The sequence below is a fragment of the Spermophilus citellus genome (assembly GCF_964194105.1).
Source record: "Spermophilus citellus genome assembly, chromosome: 6".
Lineage (NCBI taxonomy): Eukaryota > Metazoa > Chordata > Mammalia > Rodentia > Sciuridae > Spermophilus > Spermophilus citellus.
The window spans coordinates 22,032,070-22,054,712 of NC_138187.1; the positions used below are offsets into that span (position 1 = coordinate 22,032,070).

At 49.2% G+C, this 22,643-nt stretch overlaps 2 protein-coding genes across 4 annotated transcripts; one reads left to right on the plus strand and one right to left on the minus strand.

Annotated features, from left to right (window-relative positions):
• Window positions 1-622: 622 nt before the first annotated feature.
• BCL7C (BAF chromatin remodeling complex subunit BCL7C) lies at window positions 623-4,627 on the minus strand. Its single transcript, XM_081298842.1, has 6 exons — window positions 4,288-4,627; window positions 3,697-3,775; window positions 3,258-3,366; window positions 3,003-3,164; window positions 1,407-1,492; window positions 623-811 (listed from the first exon to the last, which is right to left on the minus strand). The coding sequence occupies exons 1-6, from the start codon at window positions 4,377-4,379 to the stop codon at window positions 686-688; spliced, it is 654 nt and encodes a 217-aa protein (XP_081154968.1). The 5' UTR covers window positions 4,380-4,627; the 3' UTR covers window positions 623-685.
• Window positions 4,628-6,908: 2,281 nt separating this feature from the next.
• CTF1 (cardiotrophin 1) lies at window positions 6,909-12,672 on the plus strand. 3 transcript variants are annotated; one of them, XM_081297816.1, is made up of 3 exons: window positions 6,909-6,985; window positions 8,091-8,209; window positions 10,738-12,672. In XM_081297816.1, exons 1-3 carry the CDS (start codon window positions 6,961-6,963, stop codon window positions 11,224-11,226), a joined length of 633 nt encoding a protein of 210 aa, XP_081153942.1. In that variant the 5' UTR covers window positions 6,909-6,960; the 3' UTR covers window positions 11,227-12,672. The 3 variants fall into 3 exon arrangements, 2 of the variants coding, with proteins under 2 accessions (XP_081153942.1, XP_081153943.1); XM_081297817.1 differs by having other exon boundaries at window positions 6,938-6,985; window positions 8,094-8,209; XR_014022484.1 differs by lacking the exon at window positions 6,909-6,985 and adding an exon at window positions 6,992-7,234 and having other exon boundaries at window positions 10,738-10,755.
• The last annotated feature ends 9,971 nt before the right edge of the window (window positions 12,673-22,643 follow it).

A 22,643-nucleotide genomic window follows, 5' to 3' on the forward strand; every position in this document is an offset into this window, starting at 1 on the left:
GACCCCCAAACAAGCCTAATAAGTGTTGAAACAAAGGGAAGAAAGCCTGAGGGGTTTTGGGAACTCAAGGAAAGGGACACTGATGGAACCTAGGGTTAGGGATGGCTTCTTGAAGGAGGTAGAGATTGAGATGGGGACATAGAGGACACAAGCAGAAGTGTAGCCAGGGGTACCAGGTGGAAGAAGGGCTCAAGAAAGGCAGGGAAGCACAGTGCTGCAGCCTCCTGAGGCCAAAAATAAGTTGGGTCATCCCAGGCCCCTACATCCATCTGAGCCTGTGTTCCCATGAATGAACTGGGAATCACGGACCTCACTGCTCAGAACTGTGACAATTCCTGGGCCCAGGGGAGGCCTGAGCAGGAAGAAGGGTCCTGGGATTCCCAGAGGGAGGAGGAAGGTGAAGGAGAGAGAAGGTCAGTGAAGGGAGACAGGGCAGGGTAAGGGAGTGTTGGAGCAGGATCCTGGCTCAAGCCTCCACTGCACATCTGATCATGTGTGACCATAGGAAGGTCCTCTTAGAGCCTCAGTGAGCCCATCTGAGGAATGGAGCATGAGACAAAACTGTCTCCAAAGACCCTCCCCAGCCCTGACGGGGAAATGACATATGACACAAAATTACAAAAGGGTCTTTATTTGTAAAAAGCCAAAGGGGCCCCTGGGACAACAGGACAGGCAGGCCGGCTTCTCAGGGGTCAGGGGCATTTGGGCAGATGCGCTTGAGTGGGGGGGCGCCCTCCGAGTCCTCTGTGTCACCCTGGGCTGCCTCAGGGACAGGTGGCACTGGCTCAAAGACGGGGTAAGCTTCGGGGGCCTGGAGAGGAAGGGCGGACAGGCGTGAGCTCCACCCAAACCCAGGAGTACAGCCTCCTAGCCTCTGCCTTCTCCAAAGCCTCCACTCCACTCCCCTCCGGACCCAGGAGTCTAGCCCAGGGCCAGGTGACTAAGATGCAGATTAAGAAGGACACTGAAAATAATGGCAACACTGGGGGAATTTGATCTTTCTGAAAAATGCATAAAGGTAGTCCATTGAGAAAAATTAAGTTTATGAGGGACTTTCGTAAGCTAGTTTTAGGATTCACTTTTGTGTGTGTGGTGCTGGGGATAGAACCCAGAGGCCCTGCATACTAAGCACGCCCTCTACCACTGAGCTATACCCCCAGCCTAGGATTTTTTTTTTTTATATACATGGAAAAGCACCATGATCATTTCAGACTTTTAAGGGTCTTAAACCAGCCCTAATTCAGTCCTCAAGACTTCATCTATTTCTTTTTCAGTCCCAAGAACCCAGCCTCTAAGCCTTTAGCTGGGTCCTTGGGTCCACATCTCCCTCCAGGACATCAGGATGCAGCCACCCATCGCCCAGAGTTCCCATTCCCTCTAAGACCCGGGAGTCCAGCCGCTCTCACCTCAGCTTCCAGCAATTCTGGAACAGGCTCCTCCTTGGTCAGCATTGGGGGTTCATCAGTGCTGCCTGCAGGTGTGCCCCCGGGATCTAGAAGGTCAAGTGAACACACATCCTCTGAGCAGCCACTCTGTGCCAGTAGCACAGAGGGGAAAACACACACAGACGGGCACCAACTATATAAACCAGAGCTTCAGGAGCAGCAAGAGGGAGCCAGACCCCTGGCTGCCATCCAGGATGCAAAGAGGAAGGAAGATTTAGGTGGGACCTTGATATGTGAGTTAGGGTTTTATTAGGTAGACAAACAGAATGGGGGGGGGGTGTAGAACACAATTAACACAAATACTTTAGTAAGCACAGATTCTGCAACTGAACTGCATAGGTTCAAATCCTGACCTTGAGCAAGCTACTTAAAAGTTCTCTGGATCTTAGTTTACCCATCTGCTCATGGAGATAATGACAGTAATTACCACATGAGATTGTTGTGAGGATTAAATGAGATAATACAGGCAAGGCCCTTAGCATATTTGCCCAATAAATCTAGGTATAATTTCTTTATTTGCAGCACTGGGAATCAAATTCAGGGCCTCCTGCGTGCTAGACAAGAGCTCTACCACTGAGTTACACCCTTAGACCCATAATTTTTATAGTAGCAAAGTACTTGGCACAATCTAGACCTAGCCCTTAGGTCCATGAGGTGGAGTTCTTGCCAGGGAACAATGAGGTCAGCAGGGAACAGTTCCTGAAGACCCCAAGTATCAAGCAGAGGCATCAAAGGCCATGGGGAACCTATGAAGGATGAGAAACAGGACAATAACTATGTCAAACTTGTGCTTCAGAAAATGTTGTTCTGGTAGCTGTGTGGAGACCGCTGGAGACCAGTGTGGAGGCTGGAGCAGGGATGGGTGAGATGGGTGAGATGAGATGGCCAGAGCTGGACAGGACTGGCAAAGGAGGGGAAAATGAGAAGTGTTTTGACCAGACAGGGGACTGACTATGTGGAAGACAAAGGTGCTGAGGAGCACTCAAGCTCAGGATGCTGGCTTAATGGTATGTGAGTGTGGGCACCTTACTTAATTTCTCGGGGTCTCAGTCTCCTTCTATGAACAGGGATCTTAACAGGATCATAAACCCTATATTATAGTGATGATAAAATGAGAAAAAAAAAAAATGTGAAGTGCTTAGAAGGATGCCTGGCACACAGAAAGGACTCAATAAATATTAGTTGTTGTTAATCCTACAATTATTAATCATTCCTGTGATTATCACTATTATTTATTCACTCAATTTACTAAGCACCTATTACTGAACAAGAACAATATAGGCCCAACATTCAGGAAGCTGACATGAGATGGGAATAGGAAGAAAAACAATAAACAAAGAATTAAATGTGTACAAAAATCTCAGATGATGATTATCAACAAATCCTAAAAAACAAGAGAGGAAGAGGGCAGCTAGAGGTAGTTTCTGCAGGGGTGAAAGGAGGCCCCCTCAGGAGGCAGCAGGGGTAGGGGGGACAGGCATAGGGTTAAGCTGGTAGGCTCAACTTTGGAGAAAACAGGACTCAGAGGAGAGGCTCCTGAGAGGCAAACTGTCCTACCTCTCTCTTGGCCCAGTCGTGGGGGTTGAGTTTCCTCTGTGACCCCTTCTGCAGGTCCAGCAGGTGAAACAGGGCGGCTGGGCTGAGGGGTGCCACCAGGGCTGGGCTCGGTGCCCTTTTGGAGGGAACCTTCAGAATGGAAACTCTGGTTGCTGTTCTCATCTGTAGGAGTAACAGCCAAGAAGGTTGTCATGAGGCCTCCAGTATCCTCCTTCAATCCCCACAGTCTCCCCAAATTCCATGATCCTTACATACCATTGAGATCCAGCAGGATGAGAGGGCCACCTGCACGGGGACTGGCTCCCCTACCCCTGCGGTCCCGGCCACGGGATCTTTCTGCCCCTCCACCAGCCCGCCTTCGCTCCTAAGGATTACAGAGATAAGGTCAGAGCCAGCTTTCTAGTTAGTTCTTGCAAAGTTCCCCCCGCCCCCAGAAATAAGGAAACTAAGGCATAGAGAAAGCAAAAGTCCCTGCCTGATGTGGCAGATAATGCGTACATTGGGTTACATCTTGATCTTGGGTGTCTGGAGCAGGAAAAAAGGAAAAAGGGGGAGGAGTTGCTGATAACCGTTAACATCTGTCTGGGCTGCTACACTGGAGGTCTCAGAGTGGGGACTGAAGGTGGAGGCCAAGGGGGGAGGGGCTTGCTTGAGGTTGCACAGATGCAGGGCCTGGTGGGGAGGGCTTGCTCACCTCCTCTTGGGGGTCCACCACTGGCACCCACTTGAAGATACGAAGGGAAGTGTCGCCCACAGTCACCCAGCGCTTCTCCCTGTGGGAAGACAGGGAGCTGGGTCAGAGAGGTATGAGGGGAGAGCCACCCCTCTAGAGCTGGGGTAGCTGCAGACATTAGGGAGATGCACTAGGGTAGGGGCAGTTTCGCTAATGGAGTATAGGGAGAAAGGCAGCCCTGCAAACCCCAGGGCACAGATGGGAGTGATTCCAGACGGTAAGACTAGGGGGCGTGGCTCTTGCAGACCCCTGGGGCACACATGGTGGTCGGGGGCTGGCTGGGAACCCTGGCTATGAAGATTGCGCGGCATACTTACAGGAGGAGTGTCAAAGCTTTAGGGGGCGGGACATAGATGAGGGCTCCCACTCCAGGAGGGCACGGCTGGGGATCATGCTTTGTAGACCCCCGGGAATAGCCAGGGAAAGAAGGACAGAGCCCAGTCGATCCAGCGCACAGCGGGTGGGCGAGGGACACACCTAACGCCAGGGGCCACGGCTGGCGAGGGGGGGTGGTACCCCATGTCCCGTCCCTGGCACCGAGGCAGGACTCACCATCTCCGGACCTTCTCGATGGTCGCCATCACCTTCTTGATGTCATCCTTGGCCCGGCTCCGGGTCTCGGCCCGTACGGTGCGGCCGGCCATGCTGCCGGGGCTGGGACCGGGGCCGAGCCCGCGGCGGGGCCGCCTGCCGTCCGGCGGGCTCAGGCTCGGCGCCAGGCCGGGGCGCCGCTCTCTCGGCCTGCCGTCCCTCCGGGAGTTGGCCGCGCCCTCCCTGGCTCCTCAACGCCTCCGCGAGTCCCCGCCCCGCTTCCTGCTGCCGCGCCCCGCCCCGGCCCGTCCCCGGAGCGGCCGGGAGGCGCGGGCGGCCAGAGCCCAGGCCTGGAAGCCGGGCCGGCCTCGCCCCGCCCCGGGCCCGCCCCCTCGGGGCGCCGGGACGCGCAGCGCCCCCTGCCCGCCGCCCAGAGGCAGAGTCTGGGGGCAGCTCGGCTGCTAGACGCGCGCAGCAGGGCCTAGCGGTGCGTTCAGACCACGTGGGTGCCGGGGTGCACGAGAGGGTCTGTGTCCTGATGTGCGTCCGCAGCGGGTGGGCGTCCCTGAAATGCTGGGTGTTGTGTTTGCGCGCGCGCGCGTGTGCTTGCTTCTGTTCTCACCAGCCTGATTCTACACTGTTCAACTTACTCGCTCATCCATTCATTCAACAGTCTGTTAACTGAGTGCCAAGTGTATGTCAGAAACTGCAAATATGAGTGGGTCTTCCCCAACGAAAATGGCCAAAGTGAAAAAGACATACCATCCCAAGTTTAGGCAAAAAGTAGAGCAATTGGATGTCCCTTATATTTCTACAGGAGTGTAAATTAGGAGAGACTCTGAAAAACTGGCATGTTTCATGCCAACCCACAAGGATAATTGGAATGGATTACAACCTATTCACACCATGGACTTAGACACAGCAAGCAGAATGACCAGTGTCCTGCTACACCCAACAACCTAGACGAGTCTCATGGACAAATCTTGAGTAAAAAAAGCGAAATCCAATGGTAACCATTAGATGATTCTATATATGAAGATCAAAAACAGACAAACTTATGGTGTGAGAAGTCAGGACTGTAGTCATTCTTCAGACAGGGAGAGGGTAAGAGTGGGGCTTCTGGGAAGTGGCTGTGTTCTATTTCTTAATCTGGTACTGATTGATATTCCTGGGGCATATTTACTCTCTGAAAAGTCATCAAACTATATATTTATTATGTGTGCACTTTTTCATGTGTTTATTACAGTTCAGTTAAAAGTTTACTTAAAAATATGAATATGTCTCAGTTAATTTTATTTGAGGATGCTCAGTCAGTAGATATGATAAAGTCTCAACCTGTGTTGCTGTGCTTTATGATTTGTATTTCAAAGATTTGTCTGTGAGTTTTGGTGTGATCATGTTCAGAGGGGTTAAAGGATTAGGAGAGTGGTTATGACAGCATTTCTGGAGCCGAACTATAGATAGATAGTAATAGATACATATATATCTTATGTATCTTATATCTTACATCTTACATATTAGATACATATATATCTTAATCCCATATTGTAGATACATATATTACACATGCATATACGTGTATTTTATACACATATTTCGTGTGTGTATGTGTGTGTGTGTACAATGCTTGGAAGACAGTAAATACCCAGTAAATGTTAACTGTTGATTAGTGTGTGATTGTGACCCCTGACAACAGTCTGGCTCCTACCCCTGCTATACCCTCCTTTATTTTGGCAATTGTCTGCTCATGATAATATCCTCCTGTGTCAGGTAAGGAGCCGGTGAGTTGGGAGAAAGGGCATGCTGGCCTCCTTCTCAGTCCCTTGGCTCACAAACTCTGTTACCTGCTTGTTTATGGTCTCCTCCATCAGACTGTGAACTCAAGGGGCCAGAGACCAAATATGGATCCTCTCTAACTCAGAGGCCAGGATAGAGTAGATGCTTGAGAATCAGCTGTGAGGATAAGTGTGTATAATCATTTCAGTGTGTACACCACACTAATGAGGTTGCTGTTTGAGCTTGACCTCCTATACAGGTCTCTGAAACCTGTTCTCTGAGCATGTGCATTTGAATACCTTAACGCTCCAGGAGATGCAATGTACACGTGGAGGGGGGTTGTTGGTTAGTGAGCCTGGTAAGGTGAGGCGTGGTGGTGTCTTGTTTCCCTCCTGGCAGATATGAGGAGAATGGAAGGCATTTAAGATTGGCCAGGAGGTGTATGTTTGGAAAGGTGCTTCTCAAGCCGGCGGCCCCCACCGCTGCCTCTTTAGCACCTAGCCCCAGTCAAGAGGGAGGGCCTGCACATTCCTGTTAGCCCGCGGCTTCCCTCTCCTGTCCCTGAAGCTTTAATCCCAAATCAACCCTGGCGTCCCTCCCCGCTTCAGGTGGGAACCAGAGCCTCCTCTTCCAGAGGGTTACAAGGCTGTCTCCCAGGGCTTGAGACCCCCAGCCTTAAGGTAATGTCCACAGGTCAGACTACCTGCATCCCTGGCTGGGCCCCTTCCCTGACCAGGCGGCGCAGGCTAGTTGCTGAGCTCAGGGCCAAGGAATCTTGCCTAGAAGGGCTGGTGGGGCGGGGGGAATGTTTGGGGTCTGGACTATGATTGGCTGCGCCGAGCCACGCCCCTACCCCTTTCCCCTTCTCCCCCCTCGGAAGGGGGGCGTGGAGGGAACCGGGATCAGCCAGGGGCCAGCATGAGCCAGAGGGAGGGAAGTCTGGGTAAGGGGCTGAGGGGCCAGATGCTGGGTCACCGAAGGGAGTAGGAATCAGAAGGGCTGGCAGCTGGGGTCTGGGTCTTCACCACCCCTGGGTCCGGGAGGGGAGCGGCCTGGGCGGGGGGAAAGCAGGCTCCGGTGTCAGGTAACGTGCGGGTGAGTTGGGAGAAAGGGCAGGCGCAAGGGTTTAGAGGAGGCCTGGGGCTGAGTCCTCCAGGGTGTGGGCTCAGGGCTTAGATCACCGATCTCACCGGTGAGTACAGCACATTGAGGGAGGGCTGGGGTCGGGGATGGGTCAGGCGCCAAGGTCCTCTCTGATTATTGGGAAAGAATCAGAGCTGGGGAGCCGGAGGGAGAGGTAGAATTAGGGAAGTAATTTTTCGAGCCACAGGAACTAGTGAGTGACAACCGGACTCGAAAGTCAAAGCTGCTGAGGATAGGGACTGGTTGTGGGAAACTCAGGCGGGGGCGGGGCGGGAGTTGCCGGGCCTGGACTACACTCCCCAGCATGCACTGTGCGTCTCGGGACTCGTAGTCCTTCTGGGCGCCACACTCTGGCTTGTGTCAGGGAAAGTCAGGCGATGCTGCCCTGCCCAGTAGGGGCATCAGAGAGGGAATGAGACATCGTTTCCCTATCTGTAAAATGGGCCTTAAAGTCACATTCCAATTTGAAGTTCTGTGCTTCAGGGATGTTGAATTCCACCAACAGTCACAGGGCATGTGTAAGGCCCTATTCTCAGAAGCATCCCAGGCTAAGGTAGATATACACAGGTTGGAGAGCTACCTTGGAATTATGAACAAATGGCCTTAAGTCAAAGGGAGCAGTTCATTTAAGGATTCTGGATTCTGCAAAGAGGAGGCAGAATTTAAAGTTAGTTTTAATGGGATTTCAATAGTGATTTGGGGACAGGGGACACATTTCATGTAGAGCAACTATTTGATAAAAGTCTGGTGCCCCATTTTTCCTCACTTGGAGTGGGACAGATCTTCCCTGGCTTGAATGCTGGAGCATTCAGAGTAGAGTTTCTGGGTTCAGGAGAGAAGAGTGGCTGGGTGGTCAAGGAGCAGGAGCTTGAGCTGCTCTCATTCCTCCCTCCCTTTCCCACCAGAAGACCCCCAGGCTGATGATTCAGTCTCACTCCTTCCCCACTTGGAGGCCAAGATCCGTCAGACACACAGCCTTGCCCGCCTCCTCACCAAATACGCAGAGCAGCTGCTCCAGGAATATGTGAGTGGGAAAGGGGTTGGGGGTGCCTTGGGCCTGGGAAACAGGGAAGCACAGGTCACAGAGGTCCTCTATCACCTATTTTCTCAACCTCATTCCCAGCTGTGGAAAACAAACCTCCTGAGAGACAGCAACTACTCCTGGCCACAGAGCAAATGGAGGAGGCAAATGACCTGTGCCTCAGATTGGAGCCTCCCCTCCTTTGTTGTAGGGACAGATGAGGCAAGGCACTGAAGTAAGATAGCAGGAAACAGTTTTATTTGGCTGCAGCTAGGTTCAGAGGGCACATAGCTTTTGCCTGAATCCTGAGTTCAAATAGTTTCAGAATTTTATACCCAGCATGTAAGAGGAGGTGCTCAGAAGTTTACATAAAAGCAGCTTTCTTTTTTTTCCCACTGTTTTGGGCAAGTTAACCCTTTAAGGACAACACCTGAAAAGAGGAGAACTTCTCCCCATTCTTTCCTCTCCCTGCCAGCTGTTTCCATGGAGCCCAATTGGTAACTTTTCTTATCTTAGAAATGTAGAAGATATCTTTGTGAAGCTGCAGCCCAAGGCCAAAGACAGACCTTGTTAAATGATTTTTGTTTTTTAAATCACATTTTGTATTTGCAAACACTTTTACAAACTACTATACTGGATATATGTTTGTGAAAAACAAGTAAAAGGGCATTCAGCACCTGGAATGCTGATTTTTTTCCAGCCAGTGGCCAAGTAAAATAGAGCAACAGGAAAATAGGAAGTTTAACTACATTGAACTTTTTTGTAAAGACTCTTGTTTATAGTCTTAAAATCAATGATGGTGAAGATTTCTGGAGAAACTTAACTAAGATATTTTTGTGGAGGAGGGGGTGCCACTACACCTTGGTGCCTGAAGTCAAAGCCTGAGACTGTAAAGGGTACTCTAGTCTAGGAGTCAGGAAACCTACATTCTAAGCTCTGTGTGATCTTGTCACTTTTATCTTCATGGGCCATAAAAGGAGGCACTAAATAAAGATGGACTGTGAAGTCCTCTACCTAGAATATTCAAAGGGACCAAGAAGGAGCTGATACAGAGAAGATAGAGCTATCAACACCTTTGGTTGGCCTGAAGGCCCTACCCTGCCCAAGGAGAGAAGATAATCCCACTTTAGTGGAGTGAAAATAGGCTGTAGTATTTTTCTTTCTTTTTTTTTTTTTTTTTTTTTTTTTTTGGTGATGGTGATTGAACCTAGGGCCTTGTGCTTGCGAGACAAGTAAGTACTCTACCAACTGAGCTATACCCGCTAGCCCCTAGTATTTTTTTTAAACCTTTATGTTATTTATTTTTATGTGGTGCTGAGGCTTGAACCCAGTGCCTCACATGTACTAGGCAAGTGCTTTACCACTTAGCTACAACCCCAGGCCCAGGGCTGTAGTTTTGAATCAGACAAACAACAGACCTACCCACTTGTGACCTTGGGCAGTAATGATAACATTAAAATAATAATGAAACAAGACAGTGGGTAGTGGAATAATAGAATTAGCTTTGTAGTCCTACCAACTGTGATTCAAATTCCAGCTCTGCCACTTCCTAGATGGGTTACCGGGCTAGTCACTGTCTTCAGTTTAACTCTCTTATTTACAAAGCCATTATTATTATCATCACACCCACTATTGGGAAGATAATGTTTTTAAGCAGCAAACAAAGCTTGAACCCGAAGTAAGATGTTTGCAAAAGAGAAATGTTTGCATTTGAGAAGTTGTAAATCACCTTTATCTTTGTTCATTCATATGAAAATTGTTCATTAAATACATGCCGGTACAGAGGTTGGGAGGATGGGAGGAGAGAGTGAAATCTCCACTGAGTACCTCTAATTTTTGAGAGAACCCTGGTAGAAAGACAGGACAGAGGAGCTGGGCCTAGTTGTGCAACTTGAGAGACTAAAGCAGGAGGATCCCAAGATTGAGGCCAGCCACACAAGTTAGCAAAACTGCCTTAAAATAAAAAGGGCTGCAGTTGCAGCTCAGTGATAGAGTAAGTACTTGCCTAGCATGCAGGAAGCCCTAGGTTCAATGTGGTGAGGGAGAAGACAGGACAGAGAGCTGTTCCCCCATATTATGGATGAGAAAACTGAGGCTCAGAGAAGGGAAACTGTTGCCCAAAAAGGCACAGCAGAGACAAGATTTGAACCCTGACCTTTTAAGATAATATTAATGAAACATCTGACATTTACTTAACCCTTCCTAGAGGCCAGGCCTTGTTTTTTTGCACTTTATATGCTCATAACTACCTTATGAAGTTGATACTGTTACTGGTTCCATATTAGAGACAAAAAAAACAAAGGCCCTGGTGTAAACCCATGCTTTGTTTGTTTGTTTTGTTTCAAACAAACGTTTCAAACGTTAGGAGGGAATTATTTGCAGGATGAGGAAACAGACGTCCTAGGAGAAGGTCGAGGTCTCCGCAAGGACTGGAGGAACCCCCAGCGCTGGCCACAGCACCCTGCCCCCGGCGAGTCCCCCCCACTCTGGCCGCCCCACGCTGACCGCTGACTGCGCGCGTGTTTCCGCAGGTGCAGCACCAGGGAGATCCCTTCGGGCTGCCGAGCTTCTCGCCTCCGCGGCTGCCAGTGGCCGGCCTGAGCGCCCCGGCACCGGGCCACGCGGGACTGCCGTTGCCCGAGCGGCTGCGGCTGGACGCGGCGGCGCTGGCCGCGCTGCCCCCGCTGCTCGACGTCGTGCGCCGCCACCAGGCCGAGCTGAACCCTCGCGTGCCGCGCCTGCTGCGACGCCTAGAGGACGCTGCGCGCCAGGCTCGGGCCCTGGGCGCCGCCGTGGAGACCCTGCTAGCTGCGCTGGGCTCCACCGCCCGCGGTCCCTGGCCGGAGCCCTCCGCTGCTAACGCCGCGGCTGCAGCCACCGCCGCCACCACCACCACCACCAGCGCCGCAGGGGTCTTCCCAGCCAAGGTGCTGGGGCTCCGCGTGTGCGGCCTCTACAGCGAGTGGGTGAGCCGCACCGAGGGCGACCTGAGCCAGCTGGTGCCCGAGGGGCCCGCGTGAGCGCGCGCACGGGGGGGGGGGGGGGCGACTTCGCGCTGTCGCCTCCTCTCCATCAGGTTCCTTCTCCATGTTTGTCTTCACTTCTGTCTCTTCCCGTGTCTGTCAGTGTCTCTGCGAACTGTCCCCTTGCTCTGACTCTGTACCTCTTCTCTTTCTGGACCTCCTTGTCTGCCCAAGGAACTTTCCTGTGTCCCTCATTTTCTCGCTTCCCCTCTCTTTTTCTCCATCCTTGGGCCTGCCTCAGTCTCTTTAGGTCTCCCCTTTACCCATCTCTGGGGATCTCTGGGTCTGTTTTCCCATCTCCTCTCCCTGTGGCCCCACGTGAGCATGTGTACATCTCAGCCTCATCTCAAGGAGGCCACACCTTGCCTCTCTCCCTCAGTTTTGTCCTTTCTTGGCCAGGAATGTGCCTGTTGGTCCTGTGGTGGGTAGGCTACTGCAAACAAATTTTAGATACCCTCTCCCAGGGTCATCCCAACTGCTGCCCTCATTGTCCCCACCCCATCCCTTTGGGCCCTTCCTCTTCTCCCTTCACTTTGCCCTGCCCTGTGCAGGGATAGTACAACCCTCACCTCTCAAACCAGGTCTGTGGAGAGGGGAAAAAAAACCAAACAAACACATAATGCCTTAAAAGAGTTTTATTTGAGAATAAATTAATTTTTTTGTAAATAAAATGTTAAAAATAAAACTAAAGTTACCTGTATATACAGTTGTTGAAAAGGGGGAGAGAATAGGGTCCTTGGGGTACAAACTGATCCCCCAAACATACCCCAAAGGCACAGTCTGCATAGGAGATTCACCAAAACCCCAGGATAGGGATACCACCTGTCAGCCCAAAACAGGAAGTGAAAGTGCCCTGAGCAGGAAACAGATGTGATGTGACATGAGTCCTTAGTTTTTCCAGAATTCTACTTCCATTGATCAGGAAGTGAAACCCCATTTGGAGATAAAGTGGAACAATGGCCCAGACAGGCAAATCAGGAGAGGAAATGAACTCCAGCAAGAAGGGAGAGCTATCTGCTCAGAAAGGTCATATTGTCACACAGAAATGGAGGTAGACAGAGACAGGAAGACAACCCCTGAACTTCCTCCAATTATAGAAAGGAGAAAGTCTCAAGGAGAGCCCAGGAAGGAGACCAACTGTCCTCTCCCTAGAGTAGGAGGTGAAGCCTCTTCAAGGGGCTCTTCTTTCCAACTAAGAAGTAGGAAAACAAGTACCACTGGATTGGAATCCATGAAATAGGACCCATGGAGACCCAACTAGTTCTGGAAGGGAGGTCATAGGCAATAAGGAATGGAGGCCTGGTGTCCAGATAATATTCTCCAAAACATGGCACACAAACCCTGGTCTCTAGAGAAGTTGTAGCTCCTTCTCTATCCCAAAAGCAAGGCAAAAAAGAGTCCACTGTGAAAGAGGAAGTGTTGTAGCCTCTGACAGGAAGCCCCACCCCTCTATGCTGGGTATTTGGCTTTGAGTAGAGCCAAGTCCCTCACAGCTCGATCTGTCCAGTGGCCATATTCCCGGGTCACTACATAGCCTCGACATTTTCTCTCGAAGGCTGAGGCCCCAAAGGTAACAAGCCCCAGAGTGTCCTCTTCTGGGGGAATAGGCAGCCCCAGGGCAGTCATGATGGCAGCCATATTGCCCAACAGGCCTTGGGCCCTGAGTCTTGCAGCTCCAAGTTGGGCCAGGAGGATGGGACTGCCAGGATTTAGGTCACTCTGGTCGTCTCCCACGAGCTGCAGGTGCTGGGTCAAGGCCAGGAAGGCTCCCTGGGCATGGTTCAATCTCTCCCCATCATCCAGGGCATGCCAGGTCTTGAAGGGGACAGCAGCAGGAGGCAGGCTGCTGAGCTGCAGCTCAGGGGCTGAGAAGCCAGGGTCACTAAAGGGGCTGCCCTGGTGCTGGAGCTGTGTGCGGGACAGAGAGAGACAGAGGTAAGGGGACCAAAGGGATGTATGGTGCTGACTCCACATCTGCACTCTGAGACTGGCATCTTCCCAGGAGAATCCACCATTCACCACCCTTCAGAGAGCTGGTAGGATGTCCTAATACAGATCGAGAGCCTTTTTAGGTTCCAATTGGTCATCTTCCATGTACTATCTATATGACATCAAATCACAAGCTTCTGTAACTCCCATGTAACAATGTTATGTGAAGATGATGGAAAATTTATATATGTATATGCATACATATATAGATATAGATATATAAACAGCACCTGAGATACAATAAAGGAATAAAAAGTAATCATTAACTAATAATATATAGATATTAATGAACTCTGTGACTATTTTTTAATAATATGTTCAATCTAAGTATATTACTGACAATGTAGTTACGGTTTAATATTTTTATTTATGGTATTTAATTGCTTATGTTTGTTAATTTTATTATGATCACTAATAAATATTTGTTAACATTGTTTAATGTAGTTGAGAGTTTTCTCCATCAAAGTTCTGACCCCCCCCAAAACAAGACCCACAGAATCTTAATGCATATTGATAGAGCTCCTAATTGACATATAACTTAGTTCCACATCTTCATTGTATAGATGGAGAAACTGAGTCTCAAAATGCCCAAGACTGTCCAGGGAATAGAGACAGATATGGTACCAGGACCTAAACTGTGGAATTCATAAGGGGCTGGAGTATAGTACAATGGAAGAATTGTAAACTCCAGGACTCACCAGGGCCAGCCATGTCATGTAACTTGGGGGAAAAAAAGCAGGAGTAAGACGGAGGATGGAAGTTTTGGTCTACAGGATCCCTGTGTTTTAGGCAGCCACTTTTGTCTGACAACACATTGTCAGAACCAGCAAGCAGGCTGCCAATTTTGTTTTTATATGGTGGGGTGGGAGTAAGGGGTGGAGGGTTGTGGTGTGGAATTCCATAGACCTGATTTTGGATCCTGGCACTACCAGTTTTTAACTCTGTGCCCTGGGGCAAATTATTTATCCCCTCTAGGACTCAGTTTGCTCATCTGTAAAATGCATTCTAATTCCACCAGTCAGAATGGCTTGAGGAATTGATGGCACAGAGCCCAAGTGAGCACATGGCATGAGGTGGTTATGGAAATCACCCTGATTATGTAAATCCTTCTAAGTGCTTCCTTTGACTGTGTAACAATCCTGAAAGGTCACCAAAGGTGGTATTACCATCCCATTTTGCAGATGAGGAAGCTGAGACCAAGAGAGGAAGGATCACTTGCTCAAGATCACCCAGCCATCTGTGACAACGCTTGAGTATGTCTCTAGTTAACAGGGCCCCTGTGCCCTTGGACCCACTGAAGAGAATACTCCTGAGCTTGCTCTGCTTCCCCTACCCAGGGTAGTATCCCTCTCCCCTCATCCCCTGCTTGTGCCCCGTGTTACTCACGTAGGTCTGCAGCAGTGTTGATGTATTCTTCTGCATGTAGAGGGCCAGGCTATAGGCTTGACTGATGGGCTCAGCTGGGGAGATGGGGGCTGCGGGACTGAGGGGTGGCAATAGTAGGCTCAGTAGACAGAGCGGGGCTGGCAGAGGAAATCAGAGGTCAGCACCAAATCCCTGACCCTGCCTACAAATTCATTTATTCATCCTGAAACTTCTTCAACAGAGCCCTCAGTGACTGTCATATCCTGTGATTATTAGGGCTTGCAGAATTGCCCTATAGGTAGATTATTTCCAGCTAAGAACTCCACTTGAACTTCCCTTGAACTCCAAAACCCATATATTCAACTTCCTACTTGACATTTTCCCTGGATATTAGTAAACAACTTAAACTCAGAATACCCAATACTCAATTCTAGATTTATCTCCCTCCAGCATTCTTCCAGTTGCTCAGGCCCAAATTGTGGGGTCCTCTTTAAGACCTCATTTTTTCTTACTCTACACATCCAAATCCTGTTGGTTCTGTCCTTACAAGGTAGCCAAGGCAAGGGTTTTTTTGGTTTTGTTCTTTTAAATATGGAATGTGCCAGGTGTGGTGGCACACTCCTGTAATCCCAGTGGCTAGGAGGCCGAAGCAGGAGGATCACAAGTTCAAAGCCAGCCTCAGCAATTTACTGAGGCATTAGGCCACCTAGTGAGATCTTGTCTCAAAATAAAAAAAATTTAAAAAGGGCTGGGGATATGGCTTGGTGGTTAAGTGCCCCTGGATTCAGTCCCTAATATCTAAATAAATAAACAAACAATAAAATATGGAATGCTTTACAAATATGTGTGTCATCCTTACACAAGGGTCATGTTAATTTTTTCTGTATCATTCCAATTTTAGTATAAATAGCAGGTGAAAGCTGGGTGCCCATTACAGGGTATATCTTCACTGTATGAGAATTAATTGAGCTGTATACTTACAACATGGACCTTTTTGTGTATTTGTTACTTTCAGTAAAAACTTTTAAAAGATGAAATATCCAGAATCTGACCACTTCTTCTTCCTCAAGGAGGCCAGCCTAGACAACTTAGTGAGATCCTGTCTCAAAACAGAAAGTGCTAGGGATGTAGCTCAGTGATAGAATGGCCCTGGGTTCAGATCCAGTAATGGAAGGGGTGGGGGGGGGAAGGAGGAGGAGGTTGGGGTAAGGCAAGGAATAGAAGAGAGAAGAGTAAAACGGGCAGTGCAAGTTTCTTTTTTCTTTTTTAATATATATTTTTAATTGTCAATGGTCCTTTATTTTATTTATTTATATTCGGTGCTGAGAATTGAACCCAGGGCCTCACACATACTAGGCAAGCGCTCTGCCACGGAGCCACAACCCCAGCCCCAAGTTTTTTGTTTCTTAATCTGAATGTTCATTATAAGGTATACGCTCACTTTGTGAGACTATATTGAGCTGTATATGTCCAAGCTTCCACATCGTCTCTTGCTTCTTCCCCAGTATCAGCTTCTACCCTGGCTTCTGCTTCTGCAGACCCCCAGGCCCGACTATGTTCATCCCCTCTCTAGCATTCCCATGGGCTCCCACCTCACTCAGAGTGAAATTAAAGTCCTCAGTGTGGGACAGGGGTTGTAGCTCAGTGGCAGAGTGCTTGCCTAGCATGTGTGAGGCCCTGGGTTCGATTCTCAGCATCGTGCGCATATAAATAAATAAAATAAAGGTCCATCTACAACTAAAAAAAAAAAAAAAAGTCCTCAGTGTGCTCTGCAAAGGCTTATTCCCCCTGAACTGGCCTTCTTTATGTTCTGTCACATTCCCTGTGGGGACCACCCCCAAAACCCTCCCAAGGTCATCTCCTTCCTGTTCCTCAGGCCCCAACTCAGATAAACTGTCCTGGCCACCATCCCCAAAGTCCTGCCCACTCCCTGAGAGTTTGTTTGTTTTCTTGTTCGTTTTTTAATTGGAAGTTATCTCATTTGTTTGTTAACTGACTTATTGCTGTCTCTTCCACCAGCATGACAGCTCTAGGCAAGAGGAGACCTCACCTGGTTCATTCATTGCTGGTTCTCACTACTAAATATTTGGTGAACAAATGAATGAATGAATGCTGTCATGGGTGGTCTTATTGTTGTTTTGCTTTTGTGGTGCTGGGGATAGAACTCAGGGCCTTGTGAGTGACCGACCACAGCTCTACCACTGAGCTACATCCCCATCCCAGGCCACAGGTTTTTGTCTGATCACTGGTCCTATTCCCAAATGCTTAGGACAGCACAGTCAGCCCTCTGTATTTGCAGGATCTGTAGCCACATATTCAACCAACTGCAGATAGAAAATTTCATCTAAACTGAACATGAACAGACTTTTTTTTTCCCTTGTCATTATTCCTAAACTGTAAAATGACTATTTACATGACATTTATATTGTATTAATTATAAGTTATCTAGAGATGATATGAAGTATATAGGAGAATTGTGTAAACTACATGCAAGTATCACGCCTTTTTTTTTTTTAGAGAGAGAGAGAGAGAGAATTTTTAATATTTATTTTTAGTTCTCGGCGGACACAACATCTTTGTTGGTATGTGGTGCTGAGGATCGAACCCGGGCCGCACGCATGCGAGGCGAGGGCGCTACGGCTTGAGCCACATCCCCAGCCCCCAGTATCACGCCTTTTTAAAAAAGCTTATTTAATTTATTTATGTTTATGTGGTGCTGAGGGTCGAACCCAGTGCCTTACATGTGCTAGGCAAACACTCTACCACTGAACTACAACCTCAGCTCAATATATCGTGCCTTTTTATATAAGGGACTTGAGTATTCTCAGATTTTAGTATCCTCTGGAGGGTCCTGGAACCAACCCTCCATAGATACCAAGGGATGACTATACCTCACATATAATAGGCACTCAGTAAATATTTGTTGAATGAATGAGGAATGAAGCCTTCGATGTATAAGGATTTAGAGGTTTCCAGCAAGTGCAAAGTCACTAGGCACATGAGTCAGAGCAGCCAGAGAGGGCCCCCATCCCTCCTGGCCTCCAGGTCCTGGTGCTCAGTCCCCTCACTCACCCAGGTGACAGCTCATGCTCTCTCCTTGGCTCCTTCCTTTCTGCAATTTCTGGGTCTTTCCAGGGCACCTGTCCTCCTGTCCCTCAGGTAGCTTTATACCTAGATCTGTGCCCTGGAGCCGCCCAGGAGGGAGGGAGGGAGTACACCCTGGAGAGAGGGGGCGGGCAGTGGACAGGGTCCTGGCAAAGAATGAGGCAGACCCAGTTAGGGGACGGGACAAGGAGAGGTTTGGGAGGGACCCAGAAGAGGGTATATATTTCAGGCCAAGTGGCCTGGGATTCAGGGTACAGAAGACTCCCATGCAGGAAATAGACAGGGATGAGGACACTGAGTTGACACCCTGGACTCCTACAAACCCCAAACTCAACCTTAAACCTTGGTGGCTGGGAAGGAGCGGGCAAGGGCGGGGAGGGGATTATGGGGGACAAGGGGCCGCCCTGCTCCCTGCTGTTCTGCACGTCCTGGGATCCAGTTTCCCCTGAGGAGGCGGGCCCCCTGCTCCGCCCACAGGGACCCAGGCATTGGGCGCTGGCTCCCAAAGAGTTTGGAAAAGGGTCAGGAGGAGTGGTGTAGGGGCAACATCATCCAAAAGCAGGTGCACCCTTGGACACAGGAGCACATACACGTCCACACATGCATAGGCACGCGGACACACAGCAGACCTGAATGCACAATTTCATGCATTCATTCATGAGTAGTCCTGGACCCTACTGTGTGCCAGTCCTTCTTCTAAGTGCTGGGACAGAACAGGGAACAAAACAGACAAAAATTCCGTTGTCTTGGAGCCAACAGTGGAGCTGTATGTGGGGCTGGGCCTCACCCAAGAAGGCAGGAAAACCCCCATCAGGCCAGGACTATGCATGTTACACATCCCGAGACTCAGACAAATGAGTGCTCCTGTGTACACAGATGCACACTGACATGTGAATACATGCTGCACACCTGGAGATTCGGCCAGAGGTACCTGCACGGAGCAGACATGAGCACATGGAGCACACACGTCATGCCTGTACACATGCATACAGACACACATGCGGCAGAGGAGCAGGAGTCCTGGATCTAGCCACATCTCAGTCTCTGATAGACAAGGAGAGATCCTGTCCCCTGCCAGGCAGAACACACAGGTACACACACACACACACACACACACACACACACACATTTGAGGTCCTCCTCCCCAAGGAGCCTTGAGGCAGAGGGGCAAGACTGGGGAGAGAAGCTGGGTTTAGGTCCCTGCCCAGAGCTATCCCAACAGTGATTCAGAGTGATCAGTAGGATCCCACCCTGACTCCATCCAGAGGGTAGAATACTGCTTCTCCCTACTGCTCAGGTAAGGGGGTGACATGAAGAAAGAGGTACCCTACATTTATTCAACAGATATAACCCAACACTCACTCTGTGTGCCATTAGAATGAACAGAAGGGCAGGTGAAGTCCGTCCTCACAGGGTATGTATTCCAGTGGGGGAAACCAACAATAAACATGTGAACTAATAAAAACCAATAATACTTCCTAAAATGATAAGGGCTAGGAAGGAGCCAAAGAGAGTTGATGTGATTAGCCGGGGGTTGTTGGGAGGAGACTTAACTAAGGAGCCAAAGGCCAGAAAGGGCAGCTGCTTACCTGGAGTCACACAGCAAATCCAGGGCCGATCCTAGGATCTATCCCCCAGCTTGGGGCTAGAGGTGGGATGTCCCAGATCTGAACTGTGAGCTGAAGGAGGGAGTAGGTTAAGGATAAAGATGGTTCTGAGTTGGGGTTTTCTAAACAGCATCTCTAAGGCTGGGGGCTGCCAGGCTGGCAGGTAGGGCCTGTGCTGGGCAGAAGGTGATGTCAGGGGATTAGAGTAGCCCCATTGAGTGGGTGCACTGAGGCGTGGGCCAGGCCCTGGTGGTGGAGTATGGGGAGGAGGGGAAGAGGGAGGCAGATACTCGATCTGTGCTATTCACAGGTGGAGGTGTACGTGGGGCTGGGCCTCACCCAATGCAGCAGGAAAACCCCCACCAAACCTCAGCACTGCCTGCATCTCTCAGGGGACTCACTTTCTCTCTCTGGACCTCCCGGGTGTCATTCACAGCTGAAGGAATCAGTCCCCAGGCCAGGCCCAGCTCCATTTGTCCAAAGTGAGTGTCTTGGCAGAAGTCAGTACCTCTGCCAGTCTGACCTGCTCCACTCACCATGGATCCATATGTCTCCATCTATGTTCTGGTCTCACCAGGAGCTGATATCTTGGGGATCCCAATAATTTTGGAGGGAGTAGGGTTGGGTTCAAGTTCTGCGTTTATTCATCACTAGCATGGACAAGTTACTTAACTTCTTTGAACCCACTTTTTCTTTTTACCTTATCTGGAAACAGGGATGATAACTCCCGCCTCACAAACCCTTGCTGACTCCACACACCAAGTGCCTTGATCCCTGCTGTGAGCACACCCCCCCACCCCCCCACCCCCGTCTCTTGGGGATTCTCCAGTAGTGCAGAATGCTCCCAAGCAATGGCCAAACTCTCAATATCCCACCACCTTATGTTTCTGAGCCCAGTCCCTGTCCCATCCATACATGTAATCTCAAGAGATCCAATGCCCAGCTATCCCCAGGACCCCCAAGCATGACCCCAACATCATCCAGAAACCACATAATGAAGACAATTCAGAATACATATATATGAACTCCAAATCAGGGACAGTGGTGCACACCTGTAATCACAGCTACTCTGGAGGCAAAGGAAGGAGGATCACAATTTGGAGGCCAGCCCGAGCAACTTAGTGAGACCCTGCCTCAAAATAAAATAAAAAGGATTGGATTGGGGTATAGATCGTGGTAGAGAACTTGTTTGGCATGCTCTAGGCCCTATTCCATCCCCAGTACCGCGAAACAAGCAAAAAAGATACCCTATCCCAGACAGTAACTCCAACCCTGTTCCTATTCCTGACTATAGATCTTTCCCCTACCCAAGGTGTAAGCATAGCTTGACAGCTTTCAGAAATAAGCAAGGCAGGTACAGAAAGCAAAGAAGTTGGTGGTTGCTCGAATAGGACAGAAGAAAGATAAAGTTTCCTTGTCCCCTCCTAGCACCCTGTTCCTTTACTATCCCCAGTGCCCTCAGAGGTTTTGATTTCTTAATCTGACCTTCAAGGCCTTTGGTCCCCTTGTCCCTGGTACAGCCTTTTTTTTTTTTTTTTTTTTTTAAGAGAGAGGGAGAGAGAGAGAGAGAGGGAGAGAGAGAGAGAATTTTTTTTTAGTATTTGGCAGACACAACATCTTTGTATGTGGTGCTGAGGATCGAACCTGGGCCGCACACATGCCAGGCGAGCGCACTACGGCTTGAGCCACATCCCCAGCCCCCTGGTACAGCCTTGAGCCTCTTCTTTGGCTGTTCCCCACCTCTCCAGCCACACAATTTACTCAGCTTCTGCTGAACACCAGGCCTTTGCTCATGTCATTGCCAGTGTAGAAATCTCTCCTTCACCTGACTTAGCCCTCACATCTGAACCTCCCACTTGGGTTTTATCTCCCCTGTCTCCCTTGCCTCCAGCTACATTGAGGGACTCTTCTGGGCTCCCAGACCCCTGTTTCACCCCTGTCCATTTACTGGTCACCCTGCCTTGACATTCTATCTCTTGACAGTTTCTCTCCTCTACCAGACAGAAGGCGGGTCCTTTCATCTCCAAGTCCCTAGCAGTAGGCCATGCACAAAGACAAGATCTCAGTAGTGCGGAAAGAAGAAAGGCAAGGAAGTAATGATTTCAACTCAGGATGCTGCCAAGCCATGTCCAGGGGTCTGATCTGTTGAAAAGAATGCCTGGCCTCAGGAAATGTCCATGTTAGCTCTCCTCCTGATGGGGTGGTGGGCCAAAGAGACAGCTAGTGTGAGGCATAGAAGAGAGATCCTAATGCTGCGATCATCAGAGTGAGGAGCCCAACCCACTCCACTTGGGAACTCCATGAACCTGCTCAGCACCCTTCCAGAGACAGGGAGATGCAAATAAGACTGAGAGGGGCCCTGCTCTCCTGCAGCACACAGCCTTGCAGATTAGCCTTCTTCTTAATCATTGTCATTATTGTCACCAATGTTTATTTATTTATTTATTTGTTTGTTTGCTTGCTTATTTATTTATTTTAGAGTGGAAAGTAAAAGGCTTTATTAAAGGACAGCAGAGAAGACTCCCCCCCACACACAGGAAGAAAGGGATCTCACCAATGTTCATTTGTTGTTGTTGCTGTTGTACTGTGATTTAACCCAGCTTGCTCTACCACTGAGCTACATCCCAGCCCTTTAAAAAATTACTTTTAATTTTTTAAAAATTTTTGAGATGGAGTCTCGCTAAGTTGCTAAGGCTGGCCTCCAACTTTGATCTTCCAACATTAGCCTTCTGAGTTGCTAGGATTACAGCTGTGCTGCCACAGTACCAGACCATCATCAGTAACATTTCTTTATATATATATATTGTAGATGGACACAATGCCTTTATTTTTATTTATTTTTATGTGGTGCTGAAGATTAAACACAGGGCCTCACACATACTAGGCAAGCCCTCTACCACTGAGCCCCAGCCCCAGCCCATCACTAACATTTCTTGAGTGCTTACTAGAGTCCCAGAGTTGCCCTAAGCTATTCCTCTTTCTTTCTTTCTTTCTTTCTTTCTTTCTTTCTTTCTTTCTTTCTTTCTTTCTTCTTTCTTTCTTTCTTTCTTTCTTTCTTTCTTTCTTTCTTCTTTTTTTTTTTCATGCTAGGAAAGCACTTTACCAACTGAGCTATATCCCAGGCCCCTCATGATTTCTTTACTCAACCCTTTGAAGTATAGTATTGTTTCCCCATTTTATAGATGAAGATATTGAAGCACAGCAAGGTTATGTGATGAGGTCAACATCACACAGCTAATAGGAAGCAGTGCTAGGGCTAGGTTTTGAACCCAAGCTCTGCAGTTGGGACTCTTTACCATTATGACTATTTCTAACTTCTGGGCCTTATGCTTTCCAGACTTTGAGCCC

Bases quoted from the DNA above. Each gene is read 5' to 3' on its own strand.
- CTF1 (XM_081297816.1), top strand. From the start codon at position 6,961: ATGAGCCAGAGGGAGGGAAGTCTGG. The intron at 6,986-8,090 runs GTAAGGGGCTGA...CTTTCCCACCAG, and splicing joins CCAGAGGGAGGGAAGTCTGG to AAGACCCCCAGGCTGATGAT. The intron at 8,210-10,737 runs GTGAGTGGGAAA...GTGTTTCCGCAG, and splicing joins AGCAGCTGCTCCAGGAATAT to GTGCAGCACCAGGGAGATCC.
- BCL7C (XM_081298842.1), bottom strand. From the start codon at position 4,379: ATGGCCGGCCGCACCGTACGGGCCGAGACCCGGAGCCGGGCCAAGGAT. The intron at 3,776-4,287 runs GTGAGTCCTGCC...GTCTTCCCACAG, and splicing joins ATCGAGAAGGTCCGGAGATG to GGAGAAGCGCTGGGTGACTG. The intron at 3,165-3,257 runs GTATGTAAGGAT...TTACTCCTACAG, and splicing joins CATCCTGCTGGATCTCAATG to ATGAGAACAGCAACCAGAGT.